This window comes from Sminthopsis crassicaudata, chromosome 4, assembly GCF_048593235.1.
Source record: "Sminthopsis crassicaudata isolate SCR6 chromosome 4, ASM4859323v1, whole genome shotgun sequence".
In the NCBI taxonomy this organism is placed as follows: Eukaryota; Metazoa; Chordata; class Mammalia; order Dasyuromorphia; family Dasyuridae; genus Sminthopsis; species Sminthopsis crassicaudata.
Window position 1 is genome coordinate 232,136,242 of NC_133620.1, and position 21,664 is coordinate 232,157,905.

The 21,664-nt window shown below is 32.7% G+C and overlaps 1 protein-coding gene across 3 annotated transcripts in view; it reads right to left on the reverse strand.

Moving 5' to 3' along the window:
- Window positions 1-21,664, reverse strand: part of BCKDHB (branched chain keto acid dehydrogenase E1 subunit beta) — a 265,833-nt gene that overhangs the window by 74,918 nt on the left and 169,251 nt on the right. For all 3 annotated transcript variants that reach the window (XR_012489252.1, XM_074310453.1, XM_074310456.1), the window contains exon 9: window positions 2,595-2,681. Coding sequence is in view for 2 of the 3 variants with exons in the window: in XM_074310453.1 (XP_074166554.1) it covers window positions 2,595-2,681 (87 nt within the window). In the remaining variant the exon portion in view is untranslated. The remainder of the gene's footprint in view (window positions 1-2,594; window positions 2,682-21,664) is intronic.

Below are 21,664 nucleotides of genomic sequence, written 5' to 3' on the forward strand. Positions count from 1 at the left end.
CTCAATTTTTGTCATCTATTTAAAAATCAAGATGTTGACAATAACTTTTATATGGGTTTAAAAAAAAAGCAATTCTCATCATGTTTAGATCACTTCAAAAGTACACAAAGAAAACATTATCATCAACTATAAAAGCCTCATCATATTTCACTGCATAAAACCAGTAAATAATTTTATCCCCCATTACCATGGCATATATTTTTCATTAAAATGAAGGGACATATTTGTGAACACTGTTTTAACTTCCCATTAAAATTCACTTCCTTCACATGAGGTCATATTTATACATACCATTTCTATATAATTCAAATTTTATCTTGTATATGCTCAATTTCCTTGTTATAAGAAAATTAAATTTCCATTTCCTAAGTTCTTTAATGTAGAGGTTTGACATGCATGTGTATCATGTCAATTTCTTGTTTTATTAGCAACTAAAATAACAATGATTGATCAAGTCAAGCATTTTTAATAGAGAAAACTAAAAGTAAATAAATTAAACAACTGATCCAACAATCTAATTTTTCTTTTCTGACACTCCCTAAGAAAGAGAGTAGGTGGGTATACACAACACACAAATGAAAGCACATTTTAAGGGCACAGCTAGAATAAATATCCATATAGTTTTACTTTCCAAACTTTTTTACTTATTTTTCTCTAATCCACCACCACCACCACCCTGACTTATTTTTTGTTGTTATTCAAATATCATGAAAAGTTCATGATAAAATTATTGTAACAATGTGTTTGGTGGGCAAATTTATAGAAAAAGAGTTAAGTGAAATTCAAATATAGGCACCAAGTATTAATCAATGTTGCTTGTGAGATGGAGTGAATTTAATATATCATTAAGAAAATGTAAACCTCAATTTCTTTTTTTCCAGCTGATGTACCATATGACCTTGATCTTAACGATCAATCTTTAACAACTTTTAACAACAGATGATTTCTACAAATGGACACAAATGGATAGAAACTGGACAAGCAGAGGAGAAAAAGGATTTTTTTAATGTTTTTAAATATTAATGATGCAAAGAATATTATAACATATTTAACAAGAAAACTAATGTCTCCTAAAAAATGGGAAAACAAGTGGCAAAAGACAATTGAGTGTCCACATCATCAGGATAATCTCTAGGAGCAGGAGGTAATGAGACTACCTAAAGGATGAACTGATCCATATCAGGTTTAAAAAAAAAGAAAAAAGACAACATAAAGTATTGGGACTGATCAAGTATTTGGGTTTGGCTTCATGAAAGGCCACTGCATCCTGGGTGAGATGTGGAAACAACAACTTAGAAGAAGAAGAGGGTAGAGGAGGAAGAAAGAAAAACATTGACATTGCAAGAACCTCAAAACTTGCTTTTATTAAATTTTGTATGTAACCATTCATCATGTCTTTGCATTAAGTAAGCTCATATTAATTATAAATAGCAATAATACTCTGTTCATTTTAACTTGTCAATAAAGATGTGTAATCATGTTTTGTTTCAAAAAAGGACAAAAATATATAAATTTTTCATCACTGTCACTTTACAGTATCACTTCCCCAACTAACACTCTGAATAACTTTAATGTATTTTATAGTACAAATAAAATTATAGCAGTTAAAATTTCCCAAAAATTCAAGTTTCCTATAGATTGTAATACCAAAGTGGCATTTGATATTACTCAATAATAATATTTTAATTTGAGGAGGCACTATGATTAATTACTACAAATTCAACTTATAATAAAGTGAAATCTCTAGTAAGATTAAGATGAATTAAAATTGATTTTCAAAAAGTTGAGGAAAGTCTAATATGAAAATAAACAAAAAATTCTCAATATGATCAAAGAACAAAGTTCAATTTTAACAGTAAGCATTTCATTCCAGTAAACAGTAAACAGTTCATTAAAATTTTAGATTTAATTTGCTTTTTAATAGACAAAAGAAAAGGAAAATACTTTTTAGATTATCAACTTAATGATATGACATAAAAAAATATGTATATAGACATTAAGTAAAAACTCTAGTAACCAGAAGTGATACAGAAAGGAATATTATTTTTTTCTCATGTAGCAGGACATACATTTTGAGTGACTAGTCTCAAATATAAATCTTTACATAAGCCTTTTTTCCTTGCTGTGCAGTTGCCAGTTTCAGAAAATTACACAATGCCTTTAAAAGACTGATTTTTTGACAAAGTAATTTATTACAAGCTGGAATCAAAAAATATTTAAGACTAACTTCAAAATGAACCATTTCATACTTAGCTTTGGTTTTATTAGAGGAGAAACATCAAATTCAAACTGAGAAGACTGTGAAAAACTGCAGATAGCTTACTTAAATGAAATTTTAAGTACAACAAAATGTGATTTATTGAACTGTTTTCAAATTTTCCCCTACACAGAATTTTTCAGCTCCTGTTTTTATACAAATCCTTTTCTAGAAAATGTAATTATACCATTAACTAAAAGGCAGTGAAGATAAACTGAAAACATGGATTGCAATAAAATGCTTACCTTTGCAGGTTGGGATTAGCTGTTTTTCTTCCTAAGACACAGGAGAATCTATAAAATATTAGAACTTATGTCCCCCAAAAAGCTTACACTACCTGAACTGTAGAACTGATCTCCGATGCAAAGCCTCCGGTTAAGGGAGCCTCATGACTGATCATGAGTCGCCCAGTTTTGGCCACTGACTGAAAAAGAGAGACAAAACACTCCGTTTTTAAGAGTTGATATTTTTTCCAACTTAGTGATATTATAAATTTACCAGTGGTTTGAGTTCAGTTATATGCATAACTCAAGACTAGAATCTAAAAATACAATGGAATTGCCTTTCTTATGATGGCAGTGTATTTTGACACTATCTGAAACAAAACAAAATAGCACATTTTCAAATAACATTATATATTAAGAAAGGGAGGAAACACATGATTCTGTAACTCTACTGTTAACCCAACATTTTTGTGAGATAACAAATCATTTTCAGCTGAGGCCATTGCAGTTAAACATTTTCCTATATCACTATGCCAATTTTCCTCTTTTTGTTGCAGTAATAGAAAGAAAAAAAAACTGCTATGTTTCATTCATTTCTATGTATATTTATATTTAAATATTCAAACTTTAACATAAAGACTTCATAGTTGAGAAAGAACCAAAATAGAATAAAAAAGCTATGGAGAAAACAGATTTTTAAAAAGACTAAAAAGTGGAATACTAGAAATAATTGAAAACAGGAAAAAAAATTATAGTTAATCAGTTTCTAAGTATTTTGGATGCAAATATGATAAATACAATGAATGAGAATATTACCATTAAATTTTAATGTAAAATATCACATCTGAAGCATTGTAAATGAGTAATAAGTACAGTAGCTCGAAAAGGTATAGAATACAGAATATAGAATATAATACAGAACAAGATGATATGAAAAAGTTTAATTGTCACATTAATGGCATGATTTGAGTTATATTAAGAAATTTTTAAAAGATAAATGAATGATTTTTTCAACTATGTACTCATTTTATTTTTCCTAAACTTTTCATTTAATTTTATATCATTCAAACATGAATATTCAAATTAAGAACACATAAATCTCCTCTTTAAAGATTGTTACAGGATGTATTTAAGATATAAATAACTTATAGCAAAGATCAGAGAAAGAGTCACAAATTACACTAAAAATTCTAAATGGTTCACTTGCTATAATTATGTTAAAAAATAAGACTCAAAATATTCTATCTGCTCAATATTACAAATGAGTGACAAGCTAAAACATTATGACCTAAATTTAATAAATAAAAGCTCTAACCCTAGTATATTCTTATTTAGTTTGTTTAATAATGTCAATTACATTGTATGCCAACTATAAGTACAAAATTAAATTTACTAATTATTAAAAGTATTTTATAATGCTAAAAATGTATGTTTAAAAGAAAAAAAACATCAAAAATAATCTGACCTTAAGGAAAATCACTTTGAAAAAAGGCATGTATTAATATGATAAATTAAAGATTATTAGCTAAAGCTTTTCTAGGCTTGATCTGTTTAGGAAGTCTACTTCATTTTCACATAAAAAAAAAATTTGGGACTTTTAACAAAAGTATCTCAGTTATCTTAAAATGTCATTAATGGCAAACAGAAAAGCAATGATTGCTATGGTAACTAAAGCTAAAATCATTCGACTTATCTAAAGCAAAATAGACAGAATTTTCAATTATGTTTGAAAACAAATATGCAATCTTTGGAGATTAAATGATTATCTGAGTCTAGATATTTAATAAATACTTATTGATTCATATTTATTGATATATTCTGCAATTGCCTTTAGGGAATCTCCAATAGACTGTCATTTTCAATAAAACCAGGAGATCCAATTGTATGGATTGTATTGATATACTATTTGGCTATTAGAAAGGAACACAAACAGATGGGAAAAGGCATAACTTTTATAGGAGATTGAAAATATTGGTGAATTAATTCTCTTAATGTAGTTTCATTGGCTCAGAGGAAAGTTATACACCAAAAAAATACCATGAAACTTTCCTTGTATGCTCTTATGTATTCCTATATCTACCAATATTAAATTCATCTGGAATTGAATTTGTCAGTGTGCTTTTTATTCAGCTTCTTCTATGCATGCCTAATCAGGAAGCAGAGATAGAGAAAAATGTCAGAATCACATAAAAAGACAGTCCTCAAGTTTTCAATTTTTTTTCATGTTGTAAACATGAATATAATATATGAATACAGATATGGCTGTAGCTCAGGAGAATTAAGGAATATGAAAAAGCAGAATATGATGCTCCAAGGTGCCCCATTTGAAAAAAATTGGTATAGAAACTGCTATTTCAGATGGGGCAATCAATCAGCATTGTAATGTTCAGAAATGGAAACAAATAATTCAATTATCTGTAAAGTATCTCTGCTTATAACAGTATCTTGAAAACCTATTTCTTCATATTCATTATATTGAAATTCAGACAACATCAGTCTTCTTAAAGAGAAAATATTAAGAAAATTGATTGTCACCAATAAAAATTTCCAAAGACAAATCATATTATTCAAGGGCTTGAGTACTTTTCTCAAAGGTTTATTGAAAATGTCACTGGTTCACTGTCTTTAGAATTTTCATTCCGCTTTTCATTCCTCACCATTTTTCCTTCTCTTTGAATATACTCTCCATTTGTTGTATTTTTATAAATCTATTTAATGCCATAGTGAATATTTGACCAAAATCATAAGATATGAATGTCTGAGTTTAGGACAAGGGAGAAGATACAAATAGATTTTTCTTTTCCCTTTCCCTTTATCTCACCAAGCATATTTTTTTTCTTTATAGAAAGTTTATTTTTATTTTTTAATGAGAAAGTCTTTATTTTTATTGAAACTTTTTATTTTTAAAACATATGCAAAGATAATTTTTCAATTCTCTCCCCTTCCCACACTCCCTCCTCTAGATGGCAAGTAATTCAATATATGTTAAATATGGTAAAATATTTGTAAGTAGGCATACATATTTATACAATTGTCTTGTTGCACAAGAAAGATCAGATCAAAAAGGAAAAAAATGAGGAAGAAAATAAAATTCAAGCAAAGAACAAAAAAAGAAGTGAAAATGCTATGTTGTGATCTACACTCAATTCCCACATTGCTCTCTATGGGTATATAGCTCTCATCATCACAAGATCATTGAAACTGGACTGAATCATCTCAATGTTGAGAAGAGTAACGCCCATCAGAATTGATCATCATATAATTCTGCTGTTGCTGTGTGCAAAGATCTCCTGGTTCTGCTCATTTCACTTAGCGTCAGTTCAGGTAAGTCTCTCCAGGCCTCTCTGAAATCATCCGGCTGATTGTTTCTTATACAACAATAATATTCCATAACATTCATATACCATAACTTATTCAGCCATTCTCCAATTGATGGTCATCCACTCAGTTTCAAATTTCTTGCCACTACAAAAAGGACTGTCACAAACATTTTCGCACATGTGGTTCCCTTTCCCTTCTTTAAGATCTTTTTGGAATATAAGCCCAGTAGAAATACTGCTGGATCAAAGGGTATATACACAGTTTGATAACCCTTTGAGCATAGTTCCAAGTTGCTGTGCAGAATAGTTTCACCAAGCATAGTTTTGATTATATCCTATAGGATAAAGTCAGAATCCATGTAATTTGCATGTGTTCAAATCACCCTCCACATAAACTGATAAACTACTTTAAGACACCATTTCTAGTTGTTCAGGTAAATCACTCAGAAATTCTACTCCTCCATAAACTTCCTTAACTAAGAGAATTCAAATCCAAACAGAAATAATAATAATACTAATAAATTCATTTGCTTATATAAAACCATATTTAACTTTATAAGCTATAGAGTTCAATGAAAACCAAAGCTATTCACATAATAAAAAAATAAGTTGTATACTGCCTTTATGACCAACAGTTACAGTTTGCTTATAAGATAATAATTTAATTATGGTAAGCTATCATAACTAAAAGGCTAATTGCCAGAAATTACTTTTTAGTTATTCTAAAATATATACTTTAATTTTGTTTTGTAATGAATATAAACCTGCTTCTCTACATCCCACCTTCTCCTACTCAGGGCACCAAAAAGGAAAAAAAAAAGACACCTCAAAAATCCATGAAAAATATGCATAGTCAAGAAAACAAATTCCCATATTAACCATATATAAAACAATTTTTTTAAAAATTTGTACCTTAATCATTTCTCTCTTAGGAGGCGAGTAGCATATTTCCTTATACATCCTCAAGAAACCAAGTTGATCACAGTGTTAATCAGAGTTCTTAAGAACTTTATTTTCACAATGTTATTAATTATTCTTCAAGTTAGACTCATAATTATACAATTATTAAAGATTTTATTACTTTCAAACAACAGGAGTGGCCATTTATTGCAAATGTCCTGTCTAGATGGGATTTTACTAGTGACAGTCAAATTTAGCAACAAATAATATAGCAGCAATTTAAAAGGCATGACCAACTTGGTACAGTAAAAGTAACAATGGATTAGCAGCTATCAGATAGTTCTAGTCTGAGATATATCACTTAGTACTGAAACTGTTTCATGGAAATGTGTTTTTCAATCAATTTCAATCATTTGTTTTGATCAGGACATTTTTATTACTATTTATATTAAGATTTTAAAGCAACAAAGTACTAAAGTTCCTTCACATAGTCATTCCTCTTAACTATTTTGTTAATCTCCACTCATATGATCCAGTTTATATGGAAATTATTTCTTAGGAAAAACCTTCAGATTACCTGATATTATAGAAGTTATAGAATAAGAAAATAAAAATTAAATATGTTTTAATGAAGTATTAATAGAAAGGATCAGCTGGGACAAAATTCCAAAGTTAAGCATACCTTTAAAAAAAAACCCTGGCATTAAAGTTAGCAGCCCAAAAGTTGAACATATGTTTTAGTGAATCTGGTCTATAAAGATTTTTAACACAATCCATGCAGGAAAACTGTTAAACTATCATTCCAAAAGAAAATTATACAGACAGGATGACTGTAAAGTTTGCATATGTCTGAAAGTACAACATTGACATTGGAAAAGTAAAAACAGATTTTTTTTTTATTAAAACCTTTAGCAATATATTTTTCCACTCTTTTACTGAAAAATAAAATCCTGCTGAGACTTTGTTAAAAGCCAATTAGCAAAGTATAATTACAAGGGGAATATAATAATTTTCTTTATTTCACCTGCATGACACTATATAGTTGAAAATAAAGCTTATGAAAAGCATCCAAGCCTGCCTCCACCAATATCCTCTTAAAAGTTGAAACTGATGCACAACTAAACCCAGTGGATTTAATCATAATACTTATGTTTTGCTGATAAGAGTAATCATGAGAAATAATTCTTAACACAAGGCATAATCATTATTCAGCTTTAAATTCCCATCCAAATGAATAAAGTCACATTCTTTTTAAAATAGTTTATCTATCTAAATTTTCATACTAATTAGCCAAAAAACATCTCACATATCATCACAAGCTAATAATGTTTTGGTATTCGTCTATTAAACATTATTCATCAGGGTGACCTTCACACACATGACAATACAATTGGCCAATATTCCACTGGAGAAAAACCAAAGCTGGGAAAAAAAAAAAAACACACCAGTCATAGGCTTCACAAAAAGTTCATCTTGGCTAATGTGATAGGGATGAAGTTTCAAGTATTTTGGTACAGTAAGAAAATGGTGGAGGGCGGAGCCAAGATGGCAGAGAAGATACACGTGAATCTGTAAGCTCCCTTCTTCCCTCATTACCAATTAGTTAAATCATCCTCAAAAGTAACGCTGGACTGATAGAAATCACAAGGACTGGAAGCACAACTTACCAGCTGAAGAGAATCAGGAATTTCAACAGAAAAGGTCAGTTACAAGGGGAGGAAGAAAAAAGGCCAGCACAGACAGGGTTAGGTGCTAGCACACTGTGCCGATCGTGCTGGGGAGAACTCTGGGATCAGAGAAGCCACTGAGATAGAGAGGAATCTGGCACAGGATGTTAGCTCTTCTCTGCTTATAAAACAGCAGTTCAGAAGAGAAATCAAGCCACTTTAAAATATAAAGTCAGATACTAGAACCACCCCAATCTGGAAGTTACCTAACAGATCTCAACATGGCTGTGCAGCCACTTAAAGCTGTCCAGGCTTCACCTTCAGGTAGTTAAGAGCTTGAACAGCAGGGACACAGCCCGAGGCAACATCTAATCCATATAGTGCCAGCCTTGGCCAGACACTATAGAATTAGGCCACTTAAGTCCCAGAGAAGCGGAACCTTTGAAATAGGGATCGCGGTTTCCAGACAGACACTTCCAGTTTGAGCGCAGGGGCTTTTCACATCAGCTGCTGATATCCACACCCCACAGGACGCATGGGCTGGGCTTTGTGTCGCCTTTACTGTTCAGTCTTAAACCTCAGGGAAGTCGCTAGGACACACAGTGGGGTCCTTCACTGGGCAACCCTCACAGCTCAGTCGTACTAATCACCTCTGAGGCAATTCCAGGGAGGGGAGGGGAACTTTGTCCCAGAGCTATATCTTAGCTCAGACACAAGAGCCACTGCATCCATCCAGTCTGGGAGGAAGCTGGTAAAGATATTAATAAATAAACTTCTTACACCAAGGACAGACCCAAAAAGATTTTTAACTATGAGTAAAAAGCTGAAGAGAACTATTGATTCCTTCTACACAGAGAAAGAGCGGGTATCCAACCCCAAGGAAGTTAATAGCAGAGAGTCAACAAATAACACTCTAAAGGGGAACGATACATGCCTGCCATCACATAACTCTCTCCTAGAAGAGTTATTAAAAAGTTAAGAGAATTTGAAGAAAAATGAAGAAAGGAAAGAGAAGCTATGATAGAGAATAACAACGTTCTGAAATTTGAGTTGGGAAAAATAAAGAATTCACAGGAGATGCAGGGAAACAAAATTTGTGAATTAGAAAAGGTTAAAAAAATCACAGGAAAGTAGGATTTCTGAATTGGAAAAGATAAAAAAATTCTCAAGAAAGTAGGATTTCTGAATTGGAAAAAGAAAATAACTCTCTTAAAAAATAGGGAAATGGAAAAAATTCAATAGAGCAAAATAATTTATTTAAAAACTCAATTGGGCATATACAAAAAGAACTAAAAAATGTGAATGAAGAAAATAACTCATTATAAATCAGGGCAGAACAAATAGAAATGAATGATTCATTGAGAATCCAAGAATCAGTCAAACAAAACAAAAAAAAAACAAAAAATCAAAAATGAAAAGCTGGAGAATAATGTCAAATACTTACTGGGAAAATCTATAGACCTGGAAAATAGATCTAGGAGAGATAATCTGAGGATCATTGGACTTCCCGAAAACTATGATCAAAAAAACAGCCTAGATTGTACTTTATATGAAATCATCAAAGAGAACTGTCCAGAGATAATAGAAACAGAAGGGAAAATAGGCATTGAAAGAATTCATCGTACACCTTCTGAAAAAGACTCTAAAAAAAGGACTCCACGGAATATTGTGGCTAAGTTGCAGAACTACCAAACAAAAGAAAAAATATTGCAAGCAGCTAGAAAAAAAGCAATTCAAATATCAAGGGGCCACAATAAGGTTCATGCAATATCTGGCTGCCTCCATATTAAAAGATAGAAGGGCCTGGAACCTGATATTCCAAAAGGCAAAAGATCAAGGATTGCAACCAAGAATAAACTACCCAGCTAAGTTTAGCATTTTCTTCCATGGAAGAAGATGGTCATTTAATGAAAAAGAGGAATTCCATTTGTTTCTAAGAAAAAAAACAGACTTAAACAAAAAATTTGATCTACATCCACAAGACTGAAGAGAAACAGAAAAAGGTAAAAATAGCTCTTGAGAACTGTATCTCTGTGGTGGATATATAGAAAGTCCGCATGGACAATTTGATTTTACTGATATAAAAAAGGGGGGGAGTAGTAAATGGAAGGGGGTAGTATCAGAAAAAGGGGAAGGAGTGATTAAAAGAGGGAAACTACATCCCAGGCATAGAAAAATATACCACATCTGAGGGAATTTAGAGAAGAGGTGAAACATTGTGTGAATCTTACTCTCCTCAGAGTAGGCTCAAAGAGTAAATAATTGACATATTTGTTTTTCAGAGAATTCTCTCTCACCTCATTAAAAGGGATGAGAGGAAAAGGGGAATAAAGGAAGGATACAAGAAAAGGGAAGGGATTTGGAAGGAGGGGGGAGGGATACTAAAAAGGGAGGGTTGCATGTCACAAGTGGGGTATATAAATTAAATATTGTGGAAGGGGTTCAGGCGGGTCAAGGGGAAAAAAGCATAATCTGGGGATAATATAATGGCAGGAAATACAGAAATAGTAATTTTAACTGTAAATGTGAATGGGATGAACTCTCCCATCAAACAGAGACAGATAGCAAACTGTATCAAAAGTCAGAACCCTACATTATGTGGTTTACAGGAAACACACTTAAAGCAGGAAGATACATACAGAGTAAAGGTAAAAGGTTGGAGCAGAATCTATTATGCTTCAGATAAAGCCAAAAAAGCAGGGGTAGCCATCCTTATCTCAGATCAAGCAAAAGCAGAAATTGATCTAATTAAAAGAGATAAGGAAGGAAACTATATCCTGCTAAAAGGTAGCATAAACAATGAAGCTATATCAATGCTAAACATATATGCACCAAGTGGTATAGCATCTAACTTTCTAAAGGAAAAGTTAAGAGAGTTGCAAGAAGAAATAGACAGTAAAACTATAATAGTGAGAGATCTCAACCTTACACTCTCAGATTTAGACAAATCAAACAACAAAACAATTAAGAAAGAAATTTAAAAAGTAAATAGAACATTAGAAAAACTAGGTATGATAGACCTTTGGAGAAAACTGAATGGTGATAGAAATGAATATACTTTCTTCTCAGCAGTTCATGGAACCGATACAAAAATTGACCATATATTAGAACATAAAGATCTCAAAATTAAATGCATGAAGGCAGAAATAATAAATGCCTTCTTCTCAGAACACAATGCAATAAAAACTACATTCAATAAGAAGTTAGGGGTAAATAGACCAAAAAGTAATTGGAAACTGAATAATCTTATCTTAAAGAATGACTAGGTGAAACAACAAATCATAGAAACAATTAATAATTTCACCCAAGATAATGACAATGATGAGACATCATACCAAAATCTGTGGGATGCAGCTAAACTGAGAAAGAAAATTATAGACCAATTTCCTTAATAAATGTTGATGCTAAAATCTTAAATAAGATATTAGCAAAAAGACTTCAGAAAATCATCTGCAGGATAATACACTATGATCAAATAGGATTTATACCAGGAATGCAGGGCTGGTTTAATATTAGGAAAACTATTAGTATAATTGATCATATTAATAATCAAATTAATGAAAACCATATGATCATCTCAATAGATTCAGAAAAAAGCATTTGATAAAATCCAACATCCATTCCTACTAAAAACTCTATGCAATAGAAATAAACTGCAACCTTTCCAAGTAAGATCAAGAGTGAAACAAGGTTGCCCACTATCACCATTACTATTCAATATAGTACTAGAAACGCTAGCCTCGGCAATAAGAGCCGAGAAAGAGTTTCAAGGAATTAGAGTAGGAAATGAGGAAATCAAAATATCACTCTTTGCAGATGACATGATGGTATACTTAGAGAACCCCAAAGACTTTGCTAAAAAGCTATTAGAAATAATTCAGAACTTTAGCAAAGTGGCAGGATACAAAATAAATCCACATAAATCCTCAGCATTCTTATATATCACCAACAAAACGCAACAGCAAGAGATACAAAGAGAAATTCCATTCCAAACCAATGTTGAGAGTATAAAGTATTTGGGAATCCATCTACCAAAGAATAGTCAGGAATTATATGAGAAAAATTACAAAACACTTGCCAAAAAAATAAAGTCAGGTTTAAATAATTGGAAAGACATTCAGTGCTCTTGGATAGGCTGAGCGAATATAATAAAGATGACAGTACTCCCCAAACTAATCTATTTAGTGCTATACCAATCAGACTCCCAAGAAACTATTTTAATGACCTAGAAAAAATAACAACAAAATTCATATGGAAGAATAAAAGGTCGAGAATTGCAAGGGAACTAATGAAAAAAAAGTCAGAGGAAGGTGGTCTAAGTGTACCTTATCTAAAGCTATATTATATAGCAGCAGTCACCAAAACCATTTGGTATTGGCTAAGAAATAGACCAGTCAATTAGTGGAACAGATTAGATACAAAGGACAAAAAAGGGTACATCTATAGCAATCTAATCTTTGACAAACCCAAACATACCAACATTAGGGATAAAAATTCATTATTTGGAAAAAAACTGTTGGGAAAACTGGAAATTAGTATGGCAGAAATTAGATTTGGATCCACACTTAACACCATATACCAAGATAAGATCAAAATGGATCCATGATTTAGGCATAAAGAATGAGATGATAAATAGATTAGAAAAACAGAAAATAGTCTGCCTCTCAGACCTGTGGAGGAGGAAGGAATTTATGACCAGAGGAGAACTAGAGATCATTATTGATCACAAAATAGAAGATTTTGATTACATCAAACTAAAAAGTTTCTGTACAAACAATACTAATGCAAACAAGATTAGAAGGGAAGTAACAAATTGGGAAAATATTTTTACAGTTAAAGGTTCTGACAAAGGTCTCATTTCCAAAATATATAGAGAACTGACCCTAATTTATAAGAAATCAAACCATTCTCCAATTGATAAATGGTCAAAGGATATGAACAGACAATTCTCAGATGATGAAATTGAAACTATATCCACTCATATGAAAAAGTGTTCCAAATCACTATTGATCAGAGAAATGCAAATTAAGACAATTCTGAGATACCACTCCACACCTGTCAGATTGGCTAAGATGACAGGAACAAATAATGATGAATGTTGGAGGGGATGTGGGAAAACTGGGACACTGATACATTGTTGGTGGAGTTGTGAAAGAATCCAGCTATTCTGGAGAGCAATTTGGAAGTATGCCCAAAAAGTTATCAAACTGTGTATACCCTTTGACCCAGCCATACTACTACTGGGCTTATATCCCAAAGAAATACTAAAGAGTGTAAAGGGACCTGTATGTGCCAAAATGTTTGTGGCAGCTCTTTTTGTAGTAGCTAGAAACTGGAAGATGAATGGATGTCCATCAATTGGAGAATGGTTGTGTAAATTATGGTATATGAAGGTTATGGAATATTATTGCTCTGTAAGAAATGACCAGCAGGACGAATACAGAGAGGCTTGGAGAGACTTACATCAACTGATGCTGAGTGAAATGAATAGAACCAGAAGATTGCTGTACATTTCAATGCTGTATGAAGATTTATTCTGATGGAAGTAGATATCTTCAACATAAATAAGATCCAACTCACTTCCAGTTGATCAATAATGGACAGAAATAACTACACACAGAGAAGAAACACTGGGAAGTGAATGTAAATTGGTAGCACTACTGTCTATCTACCCAGGTTACTTATACCTTTGGAATCTAATACTTAATGTGCAACAAGAAAATGGTATTTACACACATATATTGTATCTGGGTTATATTGTAACATATGTAAAATATATGGGATTGCCTGTCATCAGAGGGAGGGTGTGGAGGGAGGGGGGGATAATTTGGAAAAATGAATACAAGGGATAATATTATAAAAAAAATTACTCATGCATATATACTGTGGGGAAAAAATTCTAAATAAAATTTAGAAAAAGAATATTGATGCTAAAATCTTAAATAAGATATTAGCAAAAAGACTTCAGAAAATCATCCTCAGGATAATACACTATGATCAAGTAGGATTTATACCAGGAATGCAGGGCTGCTTTAATATTAGGATATCTATTAGTATAATTGACCATATTAATAATCAAATTAATAAGAACCATATGATCATCTCAATAGATGCAGAAAAAGCATTTGACAAAATCCAACATCCATTCCTACTAAAAACTCTTGAGAGTATAGGAATAAACGGATTATTCCTTAGAATAATCAGGAGTATATATTTAAGACCGTCAGTAAGCATAATATGCAATAGAAATAAACTGCAACCTTTCCCAGTAAGATCAGGAGTGAAACAAGGTTGCCCACTATCACCATTACTATTCAATATAGTACTAGAAACGCTAGCCTCGGCAATAAGAGCCGAGAAAGAGATTCAAGGAATTAGAGTAGGAAATGAGGAAATTAAACTATCACTTTTTACAGATGACATGATGGTATACTTAGAGAACCCCAAAGACTCTGCTAAAAAGCTACTAGAAATAATTCAAAATTTCAGCAAAGTGGCAGGATACAAAATAAATCCACATAAATCCTCGGCATTTTTATATATCACTAACAAAATGCAACAGCAAGAGATACAAAGAGAAATTCCATTCCAAACAAATGTTGATAGTATAAAATATTTGGGAATCCATCTACCAAAGAAAAGTCAGGAATTATATGAGAAAAATTACAAAACACTTGCCACAAAAATAAAATCAGATTTAAATAATTGGAAAGACATTCAGTGCTCTTGGATAGGCCGAGCGAATATAATAAAGATGACAATACTCCCCAAACTAATCTATTTATTTAGTGCTATACCAATCAGACTCCCAAGAAACTATTTTAATGACCTAGAAAAAATAACAACAAAATTCATATGGAAGAATAAAAGGTCAAGAATTGCAAGGGAACTAATGAAAAAAAACTCAGAGGAAGGTGGTCTAAGTGTACCTGATCTAAAGCTATATTATATAGCAGCAGTCACCAAAACCATTTGGTATTGGCTACGAAATAGACCGGTAGATCAGTGGAACAGATTAGATACAAAGGACAAAAAAGGGTACATCTATAGCAATCTAATCTTTGACAAACCCAAAGATTCCAACATTAGGGATAAAAATTCATTATTCGGAAAAAACTGTTGGGAAAACTGGAAATTAGTATGGCAGAAATTAGATATGGATCCACACTTAACACCATATACCAAGATAAGATCAAAATGGGTCCATGATTTAGGCATAAAGAGGGAGATAATAAATAGATTAGAGGAACAGAGGATAATCTACCTCTCAGACTTGTGGAGGAGGAAGGAATTTATGACCAGAGGAGAACTAGAGATCATTATTGATCACAAAATAGAAGATTTTGATTACATCAAACTAAAAAGTTTCTGTACAAATAATACTAATGCAAACAAGATTAGAAGGGAAGTAACAAATTGGGAAAATATTTTTAAAAACAAAGGTTCTGACAAAGGTCTCATTTCCAAAATATATAGAGAACTGACCATAATTTATAAGAAACCAAACCATTCTCCAATTGATAAATGGTCAAAGGATATGAACAGACAATTCTCAGAGGAAGAAATTGAAACTATATCCACTCACATGAAAGAGTGTTCCAAATCACTACTGATCAGAGAAATGCAAATTAAGACCACTCTGAGATACCACTACACACCTGTCAGATTGGCTAAGATGACAGGAACAAATAATGACAAATGTTGGAGGGGATGTGGGGAAATTGGGACACTAATACATTGCTGGTGGAGTTGTGAAGGAATCCAGCCATTCTGGAGAGCAATCTGGAATTATGCCCAAAAAGTTATCAAGCTGTGCATACCCTTTGACCCAGCAGCGCTACTACTGGGATTGTATCCCAGAGAAATACTAAAGAGCGGAAAGAGACATATATGTGCCAAAATGTTTGTGGCAGCTCTTTTTGTTGTAGCTAGAAACTGGAGGATGAATGGATGTCCATCAGTTGGAGAATGGTTGGGTAAATTGTGGTATATGAAAGTTATGGAATATTATTGCTCAGTAGGAAATGACCAGCAGGAGGAATGCAGAGAGGGTTGGAGAGACTTAAATCAACTGATGCTGAGTGAAATGAGCAGAACCAGAAGATCACTGTATACTTCAACAGCGATACTGTGTGAGGATGTATTCTGATGGAGGTGGAGGTCTTCAACATAAAGAAGATCCAGCTCACTTCCAGTTGATCAATGATGGACAGAGGTAGATACACCCAGAGAGGAAACACTGGGAGGGGAATGTAAATTGTTAGCACTAATATCTGTCTGCCCAGGTTGCATATACCTTCGGATTCTAATGTTTATTGTGCAACAAGAAAATGATATTCACACACATGTATCTTACTTAGACTATATTGTAGCACATGTGGGGTGTGTGGTATTGCCTGTCGTCGGGGGGAGGGAATAAGGGAGGGGGGGTGATTTGGAAAAATGAATACAAGGGATAATATTATAAAATATATATATATATATAATAAAAAAAAATTAAAAAAAAAAAATAATCAAATTAATAAAAACCATATGATCATCTCAATAGATGCAGAAAAAGCATTTGATAAAATCCAACATCCATTCCTACTAAAAACTCTATGCAATAGAAATAAACTGCAACCTTTCCAAGTAAGATCAGGAGTGAAACAAGGTTGCCCACTATCACCATTACTATTCAATATAGTACTAGAAATGCTAGCCTTGGCAATAAGAACCAAGAAAGAGATCCAAGGAATTAGAGTAGGAAATGAGGAAATCAAACTATCACTCTTTGCAGATGACATGATGGTATACTTAAGAGAACCCCAAAGACTCTGCTAAAAAGCTATTAGAAATAATTCAGAACTTTAGCAAAGTGGCAGGATACAAAATGAATCCACATAAATCCTCAGCATTTTTATATATCACCAACAAAATGCAACAGCAAGAGATACAATGAGAAATTCCATTCCAAACAAATGTTGAGAGTATAAAATATTTGCGAATCCATCTACCAAAGAAAATTCAGGAATCATATGAGCAAAATTATGAAACACGACACAAAAATAAAGTCAGATTTAAATAATTGGAAAGACATTCAGTGCTCTTGGATAGGCTGAGCGAATATAATAAAGATGACAATACTCCCCAAACTAATCTATTTATTTAGTGCTATACCAGACTCCCAAGAAACTATTTTTAATGACCTAAAAAAAAAAATAACAACAAAATTCATATGGAAAAATAAAAGGTCGAGAATTGTAAGGGAACTACTGAAAAAAAAAAGTCAGATAAAGGTGGTCTAGGTATACCTGATCTAAAGCTATATTATATAGCAGCGGTTACCAAATCCATTTGGTATTGGCTAAGAAATAGACCAGTTGATCAGTGGAACAGATTAGGTACAAAGGACAAAAAGGGGTACATCTATAGCAATCTAGTCTTTGACAAATCCAAAGATACCAACATGAAGAATAAAAATTCATTATTTGAAAAAAACTATTGGGAAAACTGGAAATTAGTATGGCAGAAATTAGATATGGATCCACACTTAACACCATATACCAAAATAAGATCAAACTGGGTCCATGATTTAGGCATAAAGAATGACATCATAAATAGATTAGAGGAAAAGAGAATATTGATCACAAAATAGAAGTTTTTCATTACATCAAACTAAAAAGTTTCTGTACAAACAATACTAATGCAAACAAGATTAGAAGGGAAGTAACAAATTGGGAAAATATTTTTAAAGTTAAAGGTTCTGATAAAGGTCTCATTTCCAAAATATATAGAGAACTGACCCTAATGTATAAGAAATCAAACCATTCTCCAATTGATGAATGGTCAAAGCATATAAACAGACAATTCTCAGATGATGAAATTGAAACTATATCCACTCATATGAAAGAGTGTTCCAAATCACTATTGATCAGAGAAATGCAAATTAAGACAATTCTGAGATACCACTACACACCTGTCAGATTGGCTAAGATGACAGGAACAAATAATGATGGATGTTGGAGGGGATGTGGGAAAACTGGGACACTAATACATTGTTGGTGGAGTTGTGAAATAATCCAACCATTCTGGAGAGCAATTTGGAACTATGCCCAAAAAGCTATCAGACTGTGAATACCCTTTGATACAGCAGTGCTGCTATTGGGCTTATATCCCAAAGAAATACTAAAGAGGGGAAAGGGACCTGTATGTGACAAAATGTTTGTGGCAGCTCTTTTCGTAGTGGCTAGAAACTGGAAGATGAATGGATGTCCATCAATTGGAGAATGGTTGTGTAAATTATGGTATATGAAGGTTATGGAATATTACTGTTCTGTAAGAAATGACCAGCAGGAGGAATACAGAGAGGCTTGGAGAGACTTACATCAACTGATGCTGAGTGAAATGAATAGAACCAGAAGATTGCTGTACATTTCAATGCTGTATGAAGATTTATTCTGATGGAAGTGGATATCTTCAACATAAATAAGATCCAACTCACTTCCAGTTGATCAATAATGGACAGAAACAACTACACCCAGAGAATGAACACTGTGAAGTGAATGTAAATTGTTAGCACTACTGTCTATCTACCCAGGTTACTTATACCTTCGGAATCTAATACTTAATGTGCAACAAGAAAATTGGATTTACACACATATATTGTATCTAGGTTATACTGTAACACGTGTAAAATGTATGGGATTGCCTGTCATCTAGGGGAGGGAGTAGAAGGAGGGAAGGGATAATTTGGAAAAAATGATTATAAGGGATAATGCTATAAAAAAATTACTCATGCATATATACTGTCAAAAATTTTATAATAAAGTGACTTTGTTTTCAAAAAAAAAGAAAATGGTGTAAATTAAAACAAAACTAAACTAAACTAAAACAAAACACTTTGAGTCCTTTGGATTTTAATACACATGGAAATATCTGGAAGAATACAAGCAAAACTTGAGAGAAAACAGAATAAATTGTACGATGGAAAGACAAGAAGACAAACAAATGATGAAATGATGCTTATGAAGAAGTAGGCTGTTAGAAGTTTTCAGAAACATTAATTCCTTGGCTAATCTTTTCTTTAAAAATTAAATTTATGTAATTTAGTGATAGAAGATTAAAGAAGCCATGAAATAAACATAATAAACATTTGTACCAAAATTAAAGGTTATTCTTTTTCTGATAATGTCGTCAAAATATCTTTGCAATTCTTCAGCCAAATGTGGAGTTACCATAAGCTAAATAGGATATATAGTTTCACTCTTTTCTCCTAATAGTACTGCGTTTTTGTGTATTTTTAATTGCTTTACTAAGTAATAAAAGGCACAAGAAAAAATTTAATTACTGGCTTCTTATCTGTTCATTCTGATCTCAAATATAATATAATTTGAAAATGAGTTCAAGGTTCCTTTTTTGCAGACTTTAGTACTGGAGTGATCCAATCCAATCCAAATTGAGCGGGATGTAAGGTCCAGTTCTAAGAAAGGTAAATTTGCTGGGGCTTCTTGAAAGGACTTACCACAACCATAATGCAGAATATGGGGAAATAATTTTATGATTTATTCAATAATCTTGTGTCAGGCTTCAGGTCTTCAGGGAGGTAATCTTACCTTGAAGAAAGATAAGTCATGAACTAATAGAAGTCCAATTTTTGTTCCCTGACGCCTTTAGCAAAAATGTGCCATTCTATTCTGATTCTCATGGATTGCCTTCTTGATCTTGCCCTAAGTTAACAATTACTTACTTCCTTTATATCCTTGGATCTCTTATATCTTTACAACTTCTCTGTGTATGCTCTTTTTCTGTCTGTCATTGTCTCTCTCCCTTTCTCTCCCTCTCCTTCTTTCCTTCTGCCCCTCTCTCTCTACCCCTCCTTTCATTCCTCTCTCGTTCCTCCCTCCTTCCATTGTCTCTCTCTCCCTCCTTCTTTCTCCCCCATGTCTCTGTCTATCTCTGTTTTTCTCTCTCCATCTCTGTCCTTCTCTCTGTCTTTGTCTCTGTGTGTTCCTGTATATTTTTCTCTATCTCTACCTCTATCTCTACCCCCTCCCCCCCCTCTCTCACACTCACTCACTCACACACACACACACACACACACACACACCCTTTTGTACTCTCCTCCTTTCCATTGTTTTCTCTTCTTCATGGCTCCCTTTCTCTCCATTCACCAAATCATTTAGCAAATACTTCAGGGCAAGAGTTGAATACAGTCAGCATTCTGTCTACTATATCATTCTGCCTCTTATAAACTTGGGGACATTATATAAATATGAGCTATTATTACTATCTTAGCTATTTTATCATGTACATTAGACACAGTAATACTTCAATTGCATTTTCATAATTGCATTTTTAATGTTGTTAGCTTTTTCAGGAGTATAAAGTATAATCCCCTTATAACTTGTGTTCACTGAGGATGACTGGGGTCAAAGATGTATGATACCTTGTCAAACTGTTAATAATCACAGACCTAATCAGCATTTGAAGGGCCTTTATATTACCTAGATCAGGGGTTCTTAACTATTTTAATGTCAGGGATTGTCTTTGGTGGCCTGGTAAAGCCAATGAAACTTTTCTCACAATATTTTAAATGCATAAAATAAAAAAATAAAAACATAAGTTTCAAAGAAAATAAATTACACTCAGACTTAGTTACCAAAATAATTTTATAACAAGTTGAGGAACCACAGATAAAGAATCCCTGATTTCAATCAAATCCTCATTTCACAGTAAAAGAAACCAAAATCCAGAGAAATAAACCAACCTAAGACAACACACAATAATTATCAAAGGTGGGATGAATTTGAGTGCGTTCACTCTAAATCTAAGCTAAGCATGTTACATTTCTAAATTCAGGTAGATTGGTAGTGGGACAACAGATATCCAGATCTTGGGGGAAGCCTATCCAGCTTTGAATAACTAAATCTACTCCACTGAAATAGACTTCTGGGAATCAGGATCAGATTTTAATGAGGCACTGCAAAGGGTAGACCTTTCAATGAAGGTGCACTTTTTTATTATATCTTTATTAAAATTATTTGTCTACATGTCCAGGCTAGAGCTTATCTGGGTCTTATCAAGATTGATATCATGAACAACCATAAAAGATAATGTTCCAAATCACTAATAATAAGGAAAAAGAAGTCTAAAGTTTTACTCCATCCTCAGAAAATTGGCAAGGAGAAGAGTCATTGTTGGAGAATTGAAGAATGACAAATAAACTCTAAGTAGAGCTAGAAACTGAACCAGTCATTCAGGAAGGCAATTTAGAGTTGTGCAAAGAAAGTAAAAAAAAAAAAAAAAAATATATAT